Raw genomic sequence first — 14,105 nt, 5'->3', positions numbered from 1 at the left:
ATTTTTACTAAAGAAATTTAAAAATTTAAAAAAAAAAATTAAAATTAATAAAAACATAATAAGTTGTAATGGACTTGGTAAAAATTTTGTAGATTTTTGGAACCAAATAAATGGGCATGGAGGTTTCTTTGGCACCTCATAGTAAAAGTTTGAAATGTAATCTCTAAGTTTTTGCCACATTTTTTTTTTATTTAAGAATAGGTAAGGTTTTAGTGATAACGCACAATTTCTACTATGTTTTAATCTTACAGTTAATGATAATGTCACAGTTTTTCACAAACCCTCTATATATACTTTGCATATTAAACATTGCAATTACATTTTTTTAAATATTGCAATTAAATTTTACATACATTAAATATTGCAATCTTTAAATATTGTAATTAAAATTTACAGATCTTCTACATACATGTTATTGTATTTCAATTAAATTAGAAGAATAACTAACGCGAGGATGACTCGTTTGTGATCAATGTTATATAAATACGAAAGTTCTTATTGTATTAGGGAGTTTGAAAATAAATAAAATAAAAAAACCTATTTTTTCTTGAATATAAAATATGTCATGTTACAAAATTGCATCAACAGCCCATCTTATCTTGGCCCATTTTATATGTTTTTATATTTTATAATTAATTTAATCAATATAATCTTCTTTAATCAGTTGTTAATTGATATTGTTTAAAACGCTTAACACTTGCTGTAAAGGTGTAATAACTTTTGCAGGTTTTATTAGTTCTCTGATCAATTTTTGCTGTAAAATTGATAGACAGTACAAATAAGGAAGCTTCCATTGAATTTTTTGAACCTATTTATCTTGAGCGCTGCGCTAGAAAATAAAATAAGGTTTATGAATATTTTGTCCCACCTTTGGCATAAAAATAAAAGTTGCATTTAGATGTGTCCTAAATTTATCATGTGGCAAAACCAATCCTCTCAACTCAGAGAAGTCATATGCTGTTCAACCTTGTTATATACTGAATAATGAGGTGCGTGAGTTACTGTTAAATAGATATCTAAATCTCATTTAATAAATATTGAAAATGCAACTTGCAATCGTTTGTTGATAAAACCTCGCGTTTTCATCGGACCTCCATTACATGAAACAACAAACATGAATTTTATTTAACCTTCTGAAGTATAAATGTAAAACTTAAAATTTTCAATTGAAACAAGAACCAACAAACATTGTTTTAATAGATTTACAGTGGACCTATACAGGCAATTTTTAGCAGTTTATTGGAGTTATACTCAAAGGTTACTTAGTGGATCATTAATGGCAGCCCCTATAAATGACCAATAGCTTTTCTACATCTTAATAGTGGATAGTCATTGGCTAGACATTTTTGGCGGCTGCCAATAATGGTCTAATAAGTAACCGATGAGCTAAACTACAGTGGATTGCTCAAAATATTTATATAGGTCCACTGAAATTTCGCTAAAGAATGATTGCTGGAGACGCTTCAAATTACAACTATGAGTAAAAGCAGTGCTGCTATCAAGCTTCATAGATCTAATAGCAATATGTGTTGGTCCAGAAATGACACTGCATCAGTAAATTTGACTGGATCAATAATAAAAGCTGCATAAACTGAAGGTACAAACTTATGTCTGGAAACTGACTAAATAATAATGATCGGGTAAATATACTTGACGGTCAAGATGCGTCAAAACTGTTGATTGTTTGTTGTAGCTGCTAATCCAAATGGTACTTTAGCTTTGTCCTCTAGAATTAAATAAAAGCATGAGTATGGACCAAACATTGAATCATTTGAAAGCGAGCTATATTGGCAGTCCTGATCAGATTTACAGCACTTAGCATTATATAACATTGTCAATATTATAACAATCATTTTAAGTTTTGTTTATGTAAGTTATTTATGTATATATTTTATTTTCTACTTATAGTTGGCTTTTAAAGAATATAGTTATACAATTTAAAAAACTAACTATAAATTAAAAATAGCTTTATTTGAGGGGAAGGAGATGGGTCACATCCCAACCCCTTACCCCGTTCCCATAAAATCGCCCCTGGTTTTACGTTTAAGAGACTTGATCTTGAAAGTATTTTAATCTAAAACATTTTTTAAAAAGTAAAGGTTTATTTATTTGTTAGAGTTTAAACCAGAAAATGTTTTATAATTGACTATTACCAATATATGCATACATTAAGGGTACATCCATCTATTAAGGGGTTTCAGAAATTTTTTTTTAGATATAATCAAATTATACAGAAAAAAAAAAAGAAAAATGTTATTTTGACTTTGTAATTTTGTTAGAAAATTTTTTTTATACACAAAATATATTTTATACATTTAAACACAAAAAAAAAAAAAGAAAAAAAAAAAAAACTTTTTCCCATACACATTTACATTACCCTTTTAGGGGTGTGAGTGCCCATAAAAAACAATTTTTCCCACACTCCTTGATAGAGACAATTAAAAAAAAATTGTTTGAAGTAAAAATAATTTAGGATGTGACACAAAATCTGGTTTTTATTTTAAAATTTAGTTTACATTTTTCTATTGCTGTAATTTGCGGTCAAATAGTTACAATAGATATTGATCTATAAAGACAAAAATGTTTAGATTCAGAGTTCTTACAAAATGTCATAAAATTAGAAAAATTATGGAAAAAATAAAAAATCAAATTTAACATTTTGAAAAAAGGTACATATTCTATTATGGAATAAAAAAAAGGAAATAAAATAAAAAACAAGTTAAAAAACTAGAACTATCGAAATAATTTAAAAATTAATTAAATAAAATAATTAAAAACAAAAAAATTTAAACAAGAAAAAAAAAAAAAATACAATAAAGGAGTGATTAAAAAATTATTAAAACCTAAATACTTAAATTAAATGTAAAAAGAAAATTATAAAATTTAAATTAACTGTAAACATAGAACTATGCGCTAATTCTACGAAAGGTTTTCAGAGCTTCCAAAGCAGCATTTTTTATTTTATTACTTCTTACATATATATTTTTTAAGTGCCCCAAGAAGAACTAACGGTCTTATCACAGAGCACCGCGGAAGACCATTTAACAAGAAGTTTATTCCTCTTTCCTTACCAATGGTGCGAAGTATGTCCAGAACTCGGTTTGAACTCTGGGTCTCTTGCTTCTAAACCAAGCCTTTTAACCATTGCGCCATGACAGCTCAAAACTTTATTAGGCATAACTTAATTGGTCTTACGTGGTCTCAACGCGTTTGTCATAAACTATCTTTGAGTTTTCAAAAAACTAAGTTATCTTTAATTCACAAACTAAAAAAAAAGTCTCAAAAGATATTGACATGACCTATGTGGTTAAACCACTTCTAAATTTTAAGTTCTTAATAATTTCTTTTTTTATACATAGATACTTTTGATATACTAATCTTTCTAAAATACTTTCTAACTAACATACTAAACTTTCTAAAATATTTATAGAAAAAATTTGTAGAAAAAACAAAAGCATTCTGTTCAAATTGTATTTGGAGCTAATAGAGCTGTGACTCGTAAACATTTTTTATTTATACTTGTTCTAAAAATATCAATAACCTGTTTGTAGCGTAAGCTTTAATAAACAGGTAATAAAGTTATAATACTTGTTCTACATGTTTGGTCATGCGTTTCTTTATTTGTCTGTACGAACGTTCAACTGGTCACTTTTGTAAATATTGAAATTTTTAAATGATGGTCACCAAAGACGAAACTTTATCAACCATTATGATAGCTTGAAAGGTATTAGATTTTTTTAAATGTTATGTAAGTTCTTATTAAAGCGAATGCTTAATACTTGAAATATTAAAGTCTTGTTGATAAAATAATTTATAAAAAACTACCTAATTGCATAAAGGCATTAACTCTAGTACAGTATTAAAAAAAGCTGAATGATTGAAACTATATAGGATGATGAGCCTAATATTATGGTCTAAGGCTTTATGTTGTTCACGAGTAACTGTTTTTATAGATCTATATTGTTCATTTTTTTTAAATAAAAATACGTAATATCTATTATTACCTCTAATAAAATCTGATACTTGCAAAAGGTTTGGTTCTAATATTTAAAGGTGGTTTGGTTCTGATATTTGGAGGTGCTTTGGTTCTGATATTTTGGTTGTTCGTTTAGTAATAAGATACAATGCAAAAATAACACATGACCCTTATAAATGGAGAATAAAATTTAATTAATTTTTTATATTAATCAACAGTCAATTATTGAAAGACATTGAGAATAGTTCTCATACTCAACAATAATCATATTGCTATATTTTAAAAGTACTACAGTGCTAGATACATGTATTCAGTGCTTGATTGAGTAGATAATATGTACGGATTAAATGCAGATTGAGTTCTTTTTCTAGAGCTCAATCGTTCGCTCCCAAGTTTTTCTCTCTCTTTTTTCACTATTTCTTTTTCAAGTTCATCATAGTAATGTTTAGTTATTCTCTCTCGAGCTTTAATACGATCAAGACCTTTTTTCGCTAACAACCATTCTTCAAATGTTCTTGAAAATCCAGGTATTGTTATTCTCCAAGCCGGACGAGTTATTGCATGATTAGAACTTTCAACTTTTGTCTGTGATTTTAAAACAGTTGGTGCTCTTGGTGTTCTTTCACTAGTTTTTGGATCAAGCAATCCAGTTTTTGAACGCCCTAGTCTCGCAGATTTAACTCGTAAAGACATATCCAACTCGTTGATTGCTTCGTTAATAACTGCGCAAGTAAATGCTTCTACAGATATGTAGACTACAGGGTTTGAGGGTCTATTTAAAAGATAAGTGTATCTAGCATTGCTGTTTTCTTGGAGACAATTTGATTTATGCTTTGCAGTTGAGAAACGAAATCTTTTTTCGTTACCGTCCATTTGCATTTGTTGTTTATTTATTTGTTTTTCAATTTTTAGCAGTTTTATTCTTTCTTCTTCAAACGCAGGGTGCAAATGCTTCATTTTTTTTAGATCATCTTTTTTTTTTTGTTCAATCCATTTTTGGACCTTTTCCGATGAAATTTGTGATAACTTTTCTTTTTCAAGTTTGTTTTGCCTCTGCTCTTTTTTTTGCAAACGTCTTTGAAGAAACTCGCTACGCTTTAACTCTTTTTCATTTTTTTCTTTTTCCGATAACCATGACAATATGGCGGGATTATCCGTTGCTTTTAGTTGCGAGTCTAGTTTTTTTTCTTTATTCAAACCATAGTTTATCTTTAGGTTTATTTTTGGTTTTTTCTCTATCATAAAGTTTTCGTCCTTAAAAAAATTATCATTGCAAAACCTGTTTAACTTTAAAGTGACATAGGGTTTTTTTAATGAAATATTTTTTTCTTTTGATTTATCTTTTTTTTTTCCGATGTTTTTTTTTTTATCAATTTTATTTTCTATATTGTAATCAGTTTTATTTCTAAATTCAATCTCAAACTTTTCTTCAGGTTGATCGATAACTTTTTTTTTAACTTCTTCCAGAAACGCACAAAAATTATTGTAACGTAACATGAACTGGATATTTTTCCCCTCTTCCGTTTCACTGTTGTGCTCTTCGTATTCCTCTTTTGATAAAATGCTGTTTTCATCATTTATATGTTCATTTTTTTTGCTTGATATAAAACTATTTCTTGAATTTAGATCGCTATCACTAATGTCATGTAAATATTTGTAATCGAATTTGTTGCCATAGCAGAAAGAACCTTCACTTGAATGGGAAGAGATGGAAAAAATGTCTTGCATATATAAGTTTTCTGCAGAGTACTTATCGTTTGACAAGTTTTCGATGGATTCCTTTTTTGAAATGGAAAGTTCTTTAGAATGTTTGCTATGACTGCTTTCATTGGAGTGGGTATCGGAGTGAACGTTGTTAATTTTATTACCCTCTTCATTGTTAAAAGCATGTAAATCTGTTTCTTCATTTTTATATGTGATTATATGGTTTGGATAATTAAGTTCTACAGAGTCTTTAATTATACCTTTATCTGTTTCTTTAGATTCTTGTAAAAATGCATTGCTTGGATCATGAGCTGGTTCAGAGTCTTTAGTTATATCCATGTCTATATATTCTTGAGTAACTGCATGGCTCGTATGATTTAGTCCCGAGTCAAAAAAGTTTGCCTCTTCTTTTTCTTTTGTAGCTATCTCATCAAAAATATCGTTAAAAAGCATAAAGTCAGACATAACTGTGTTCTCTTTCATATTGTTCTAAAATATTGACAACATTAAAAGGATATTTTTAATATATATATATATATATATATATATATATATATATATATATATATATATATATATATATATATATATATATATATATATATATATATATATATATATATATATATATATATATGTCCATAAATATTTTTAAGCACAAAAATTTTGGACTTGATTATGATGACTTTTATCTTAAAGTAATAAACTTACATTTTTTTATCCAAATAATAAAATTATATATAGATAAAAAAAATATCTAAATTAAAAAAAATATATATTCACGTTTTCCTAGGCCAGAAACTACTTTGTTGCGCGCGTTAAAAACTTCTTTCACTTCAGATTTTTTTGTCAAACAATAACTGTACTTATGGCGCTTCAAGATAAATTATTTAATTAAATACTCTAAATGTTTAGCTCATGTTACCAAAGCAATCATAAAAAGCAAAAAAATGAACTAAAAATTTAAATTAAATAATTTATTTTAGAATACATGGTATAAATAATTAAATTTGTTTATAAATGCCATGTAGAATTTCACGAATCTTTCAGTTATTTCACGACTTATAACGTTGCACGATTTGTTGTTGTTGAACCAAACAGCTGCTAGAAAATTAATTTTTCATGAGATCAGACAATGAGATTTGTAATCTGAATAAAATTAGAAGAATTAGAATTTAATAATGAAAAACTCTGTAGATAAATGGAAATTAGGCGTTTTGAAAGTTAAAGCGAAGGAGTCTTCTTCTATTTTATGTAATACTGACAATGGAGGAGAGGCAATATTAAATGGAGTTCTAGATGAAACAAAAGATATGGAGGTAATTTTATAATATTGTTTACTAGGAAAAATCAAATTTTTTGTTTATATTAAAAATTTGAAATAATTGGTTTTCAATTAACCTGAGTTTAAATTTATATTTAATTTTGTCAATATTTGATCTAAATGGGTAATTTTACCCTACAAAGTTTTTGAAATAAAAATAAACTGTATAATGTATTGCTGAAAGACATTAAAAACGTGTTTGTGAATTTTTTACTTCCAAATCAGGATTTATTTAGCTTTACACACTGTGAATAATATTTTGCTGGATGAAATTTTTATTAAAAAGATGGTTCTTTATCAGTATATTACTGATAATAGCATTGGATATTTATCATGTACGTAGTTTAAGTGCAACTTTTAAGCAAAATATTAAATTTTATTATGTACCATAGGTTAAGAGTCAGCAAGTGAACTTCAAGCAAGTTTTACAGCTGCATATAAAGCTGTAAATAAAAGCTTGTAAATCTGACCCTTCTTATTATAGACCACTATGGGTTCTAATGATACTTGGAGGATTTCTAGAAAAAATAGTTGTTTATCAACTATCATAATGTTGTAACAAAAATACCATCATACTTAATTAACAACTTGATTTCAGGAAAAGCTCAAGCTTTGAGCTAGCTCTAGCAACTCCAATGGATTCTTGGTTAGAATTAATGAATAGTAGTAAATACTTGGGATCATTTTTTATTGACTTATCGAAGGCATTTGATTTGGTGCCGCACCATTTTCTACTCATAGAACTACAAGGTATAGGCTGCAGTGCATTATCATAGTTATGAGCATTATCATAGTACATTATCATAGTTATGCAATTACTTATGAGATACTAAGTGAAAAGTTACAGATCACAAAACAAATACCAAATGGAAATCTGTTTCTAAAGGGCTCTGGATTAAATCCATAACTTTTTGTAAATTATATGAGAAAATTACTAATTAAAAATAACTAAAAAATATTACCATTTGCTGGTGGCATCACAAATCACAAAGCAAATGACTCTATTTATACCATTTCAGAAAATTGACAAAATGGCTATCATATTGCTCTCATCAGAAGTAAATTGGAACACTGTTGCTCCACTTATCAACTGCAAAAACTCACTTAAAAAAATATTTAGTTTTATATTTTATAGAAAGGAAAGCAGTTGGAACTATATCTCATGGATCGAGAGATACTCAAATTACTGAGTTAAAAATCTCTTAGTAACAGAAAAGTACTCAAGCACTTACTGAAAATTATAGTTAGTTGCATGAAAACTGTCATCCAACAATGAAAACTATGTTCATACATGATAAAGACAAGTTAATAAATATTGGAAACTCAAAAAGGAGTTTTAAATTCATAAGATTAAGTATAGTTGATCACACAAAGGAGTTTTGTGATTGAGAAATAACAATTTTAAAAAAATCACATAATCTTTATATTTTTTTATTATTATTATTTTTTAGATTTATTTATTTTATATTATTATTTATTTTATATTATTATTTTTTAGATTTATTTTTCTTTAAAGCTTACATGATTTGTCTATTTATTAAAAGAATTGTGTTTAATGAAATTAATGAATTAATAGAAAAGAGAAGTTACCAGAATGGGCTGATATATTTTATTAATGATTTGATATATTTGATATATTTTATTACTGATTTGATATATACTGATATATTTTATTATTGATTGATATTATTGATATATTTATAGGAATGTTAATAGAATAGTTTGAAGTGGAATTAATAAAATTGTGAAGGGGGCAATGAAAGGTATTAGGGAAAGCTCAAGGTTTTTTTTGTAATATAAATTTTTTAATGTTTTGCGTAAACTGGGCAAGTTTTTTTTTTTTTTAAACTTTTAACAACTTTTCAATTTTTTTTTGATAACTTACTATAGTTTATTGTTTTAACAACTCTACAATTTATTAAAAAAAATTTTTTTTAATGTTTTTATAATTTTTAGGCCATGAGAAACTTAGGAAAAATATTTTAGACAATATAAAAATGTAATTAAAAAAAAGTTCAACAAACAAAGTGTTATTCAGTAAAATTCAACAAATAAAATGTAGTTTAATTACTCTTTAATAATTCAACTAAATTCTTTAGTACACTTTCTTTTAAAAACGATATTGGATCATAATTTAATTTTTTTTCCTGAATGATCTTGGGCCTGTATTTTAGATCAGCTTTGCATTGGATCATTGCTACTAAATCATAAAAATAAAGGATCTATACTATTACCCCCTATTTATACATCATATCTTAGTTTTTAAATTAACACTATTAACAAATAAATCCAACTAATTGTAGTTAATGGTTTTTTATGATTTAAATAAAAAACTAATAAAAAATGATAACAATTTGTTTTTCAATACAAACATATTTTGAAATGTTATCTATAAATATCTTTATTTTGTTTAAAATCTATAAATATTTGTTGAAGTTGTTGTAGTTGATATACTTATGTATATCAATGACATTACCTAACTTTAATATTTAATAAAATTAACTTTATCTTAGAAAAAATTTGATTATATCTATATACATTTTATATTATTATTGTACTAAAAACATTTGGTTGCTCATAAAAAGTAAATGCATGTGATCATAAGTTAAGTTAATGGTTTAGTTCACAATTTAGTAAAATTATTCTCTCATGTATTACAAGTTAAGTTATGCATAAAAAGTATATTTTATGTTTAATAATAATAAGGTATAGTCATAACAAATGGTTTCAGCAATTGTAAGTGCCATAATAGTAGAATGTGCATTCTAACAGGTTAATCAGTTGTTTTTTTGTAATGTTTTTGTTTTAATAATAATAAATTTTGCAAAATTGATATTTATCCAGCTTGTTTTTGAAAGTATTTATTGAACCAGATTCTAATGTATCAGACAGTAGGTTGTTCCATATATTAACAATAGAATTTTGAAAAAGGTTGTATTTGAACATATTTCTAAAAAATGTTTTTGTTGATTTGTCTTAGTTAGGTATTAAGACCATGCTTGATTTGTAAGCTTTAAATATAGAAATACAAATCTTGTTTTTGGCTATTTTATTGTGTTTATGTCTAAACATTATCAATATTATTTTGTAATACTTAACATTGTATTAGCATTATCAAAAACTGAATCAACTTGTGAGTGCCTTTAAATTTGATTGAACCATAACGTCTAAGTTATGTTTAGCCTATGTGTTACATAACATATAAATTTATTTGCAATCAATATTAGACACTACAAATGTGGACTTTTTTTTGTGAATTTATTAATATGAAAAATGTAATGTTATATATTACATTACATTTTTCATTATAAAATTTTGTAAGCCCAGTACTTGATCGTAACATATTTTATTTCAAAGGCTCATTAAATCAATAAAGTTTTTTAGAATATTAATTATTTTGATATAATCAGAATAAAGTTTGATAGGGTTTTTGACTTGATCTGGCAGATTGTTAATGAAAATCAAAAGAAGTATTGGTGTTTATCTCTCATATATTACAAGTTATAAAAAAAGAAGATATAACAGTTCTTTGTATTACACTGCTGATATCTAACAGCCAATTTAAAGCATTGTTGCAGCGGATAATTCTCTGTTATTTACAAAATTTCCATTCCATTCAAGGATCTTGAAAATTTTCAAGATGCCATATGATTGAAGTATTTGTTAAATGTTTATTTTTTAGAATGTTTATCATATAAATTAGTATGAATTCTTATTCTATAATTGAGAATTATTTACTAAATGTTTCTTGATTTTTTAAATATTTACAGAAATTTTGAAGTTTCAAAACATGTAAAAAAACATATGTGTAAAATTAATTTATAAAACAGAATAGCATTTTAACTGTAAGAGAATCTATATCGTTATGTGAACCATTGGAGAGTCTACATTGTGTAGTCTGATATAGAGTTTTATTTAATAATATTTTTTTTTTATTATGATTAGCTTGATGTTATTCTTTATTTAAAGTATTTTTAATTTTGTTTTTAACTTAAGTAGTTTTAAACTTGTAAATTCATGACACAATACTGTTAACATTTGATGTATAACCAATAAAACAGGATGCAAATTGTTGTTTGTAATAATACCATAAAACAATGTTTTATTTTGGCATTTAACACCTAGCATTAACTAATGGAGAAAATACTGATATCTATTTAAAATTTAATCTTGAAAAGTTACTTATAAAAGTAAAATTTTCACGATCATTTAATTTTTATTTTTTTAGATTGCAAGTTATTTAAGCAGTTTAAAGAAGAAAACAAGTTTAAAAAACTTGTGGAGTGGTCAAACTTTTTATGATATAGTTGATGGCGACCAAACACCAGATATTTCTAGCGAATCCGACTCAGAACTAAATTTAAAAGTGAGCAAAAATGTCCATGATTTAGGCAATCTCCGTTTAGATAGTGACGAAGATGAAATGCGAATTAATTATATGCGCGAATTGAATGAAATTGATGAAAATAACAATATTTTGTCTTCTTCTGAAAGTTCTTACAATGTCATGGGTAATATACATTATGCTCAACTTGAATTAGATGAGGTTCAATTGAGTGCAGATAACAAACTTGAGAATAAAAATGATTCTCTTGATTTTTTTCCCGTTCTTCATAATTTACATGAAAACAATCCTAGGTCTAATGAAAACAGTACTTTAATAGGTAGTGCTTCTGAAATATCAGAGGTAATTTCAAATTCAAAAATACATAAAGAAAAATATAAAAAAGTTTCTCATAGATCGACTACAGAAAATTTATCAGAAATAAACACTTCACAAAGTTTAAATCGTTCAATCTCCGAATTATCTTATTCTAAATCTTCTAGTTTTAAAAAGAAGAATGCAAAGAAAATTTTCTCAAAATCGTTAATGTCTGAAGATACATATTCTGAAGTGAAACAAAAACTAACTGATGAAACTTTGTCAAAATCTTCTAAAACGGAGAAGTCAAAACCGACTTTGTTACGGAAAAGCAAATCGAATTCAGAAGATTCATATACACTCAACTCAAATGTGTCTTATAGTTCTCTACCCCTATCAAAATCATCGTCTACCAGGTCAAATACGCATAATTCAAAGGTTCCTCGTAATTCAACTCCTTCAGTTTCCTCAAAATCATTATCTACCTGTTCAAAAGTCTCTAAACACAAAAAAAGTCGTTCACAAAGAAGACATACTGAAGAAATAGGTCAGACTAAAAATATGGGTTCCCAGACTGATTTTAAGAGTGATGATAAAACAAAAGAGGTCTTGAGTTATCTTTATAGTTGGCAATTGCCGCACTCGAGTAATATTGCTGCTCATGTAATGGATGCAGATACAATTGAACTATATAGTAATTTAAATCCTGCCATGCTTGCAGCAAATGATATGATGAAGTATCACTTACATTTAGTTCGCATGCATTTAAATAATAGTCGGCGCCTTTATGAGTCGTATGCAAACGAAAATATTAACAATAATTACAACTATACATCTGTTGAAGAAACAATGGCTTACATACATCAAAACAGCCCTAAAGTCATTTCCTATGAACAAGCGTTGAAACATGTAAAATCATCTTATCGCCAATAGTTAAATACATATCGTCGGGGATAGTGCAAAACCGCATAACTAGCATTTGATAATACCGCGTATCTACTCTACAGATTTTTTGCTGGAATAGATTAAAAGCTTGTATTTTTTTATTTCAACAGATTTTGGGTTAATTTTATTATAAAGAGTATTATTCATGTTTTTTGTATTAAAATTATTAATATCCAAATATAATAGCCAATACTAGTTACGTGAATTTGCACTATACCCGACAATATATTTATGTATATGTATATATATATGTATGTATATATATATGTATGTATATATATATGTATGTATATATATATGTATGTATATATATATGTATGTATATATATATGTATGTATATATATATGTATGTATATATATATGTATGTATATATATATGTATGTGTATATATATATATATATATATATATATATATATATATATATATATATATATATATATATATTCTTGAATGTCGCAATGGCACAAAATTAGTAAATTTTTTTAAAAATAGCGTAATATTTTTTTTATTCTTGACATGTTTCATAATTTATTATTGCATTTTCAAAAGATTTAGTTTTAAATAAAACCTCTGACTTTACAAAGAAATACTAACGGATAACAATCGCTTTGATACAGGTTATATTTTAACTCACAATACGTCTAATTTTAGGTTTATCAAGTCAGTGAAAGCATTTTTAGGATAAAATAACAATGTTACTAGTCTCTCGTGCTTAATACACGGGAGGGGACGTTTAATAATTTTCGAAATTTTTTTCCAACCACCCCAAGCTTATTAAGGGGCAACTACCCTCAAATTTTTTCAAAAATTGAATTTTTTTTTTCTAGTAATTGTTGACCAAAGTTTTATGTAGATTTTGAATCTAAAAAAAAAATTATAGATTTCTTTATAAGTTTTTGCTTAATTTATGTTTTTTTGAACCCAAGTAAAAAAATATTTGTATAGCAACGCGTTGCTAGGGAGTGAATATTTTGTTGGTGAACTTATTCTGGAGTACTGTTTCAAATATATGTTTTGATTTATATCTTCTTTGCTAAATAATATTCTGTTCCTTATTATAATCAAACATAGGCCATTTACAATTGTGATTTTATCAAGTTATCAAAGCTAATTTATCTAACAGCAGAAACAAAAAAATATGATAAAATCCTTTAGATTTTTTGGATGATTTGGATGTTATTAAGAACACAAAAATGAATGATAGAGTAAAGCAGAGAACAAAGTACCACAAAAAAAGAAGAGTATTTAATGTGCATAAAGATAAAAATAAAAAAAAATAAAGAAAATAAAGAAAGATAAAAAAAAAATAAAGAAAGATAAAAATGCATGTAATGTAAGTGGATGTGAGTTAAATGGCAGTAATATTTTAGGCGCATCTGCTAAGAAAAATAAATTCATTACAAATGAACCAAGTAAAAACATTAAAAAAATTAGTGGTTACAGTATTATAGATACTGAAATTTTATCTAAAGTTCTTTCATTGTTAATTTGTCCTCAATGTGAAAACTGTG

General features: G+C 26.2%; 2 protein-coding genes across 2 annotated transcripts; one reads left to right on the top strand and one right to left on the bottom strand.

Moving 5' to 3' along the window:
• Positions 1–3,457: 3,457 nt before the first annotated feature.
• Positions 3,458–6,599, bottom strand: LOC105847793 (putative autophagy-related protein 11). The gene is made up of 2 exons (XM_065788271.1): positions 6,464–6,599; positions 3,458–6,169 (listed from the first exon to the last, which is right to left on the bottom strand). Exon 2 carries the CDS (start codon positions 6,161–6,163, stop codon positions 4,265–4,267), a length of 1,899 nt encoding a protein of 632 aa, XP_065644343.1. The 5' UTR covers positions 6,164–6,169; positions 6,464–6,599; the 3' UTR covers positions 3,458–4,264.
• On the top strand, positions 6,579–12,786 carry LOC101237737 (uncharacterized protein C19orf44). The gene is made up of 2 exons (XM_065788272.1): positions 6,579–6,999; positions 11,233–12,786. The coding sequence occupies exons 1-2, from the start codon at positions 6,862–6,864 to the stop codon at positions 12,577–12,579; spliced, it is 1,485 nt and encodes a 494-aa protein (XP_065644344.1). The 5' UTR covers positions 6,579–6,861; the 3' UTR covers positions 12,580–12,786.
• The last annotated feature ends 1,319 nt before the right edge of the window (positions 12,787–14,105 follow it).

Source organism: Hydra vulgaris, chromosome 01, assembly GCF_038396675.1.
Source record: "Hydra vulgaris chromosome 01, alternate assembly HydraT2T_AEP".
NCBI classification, from domain to species: domain Eukaryota; kingdom Metazoa; phylum Cnidaria; class Hydrozoa; order Anthoathecata; family Hydridae; genus Hydra; species Hydra vulgaris.
This window is presented reverse-complemented; position numbering and strand designations above follow the sequence as displayed.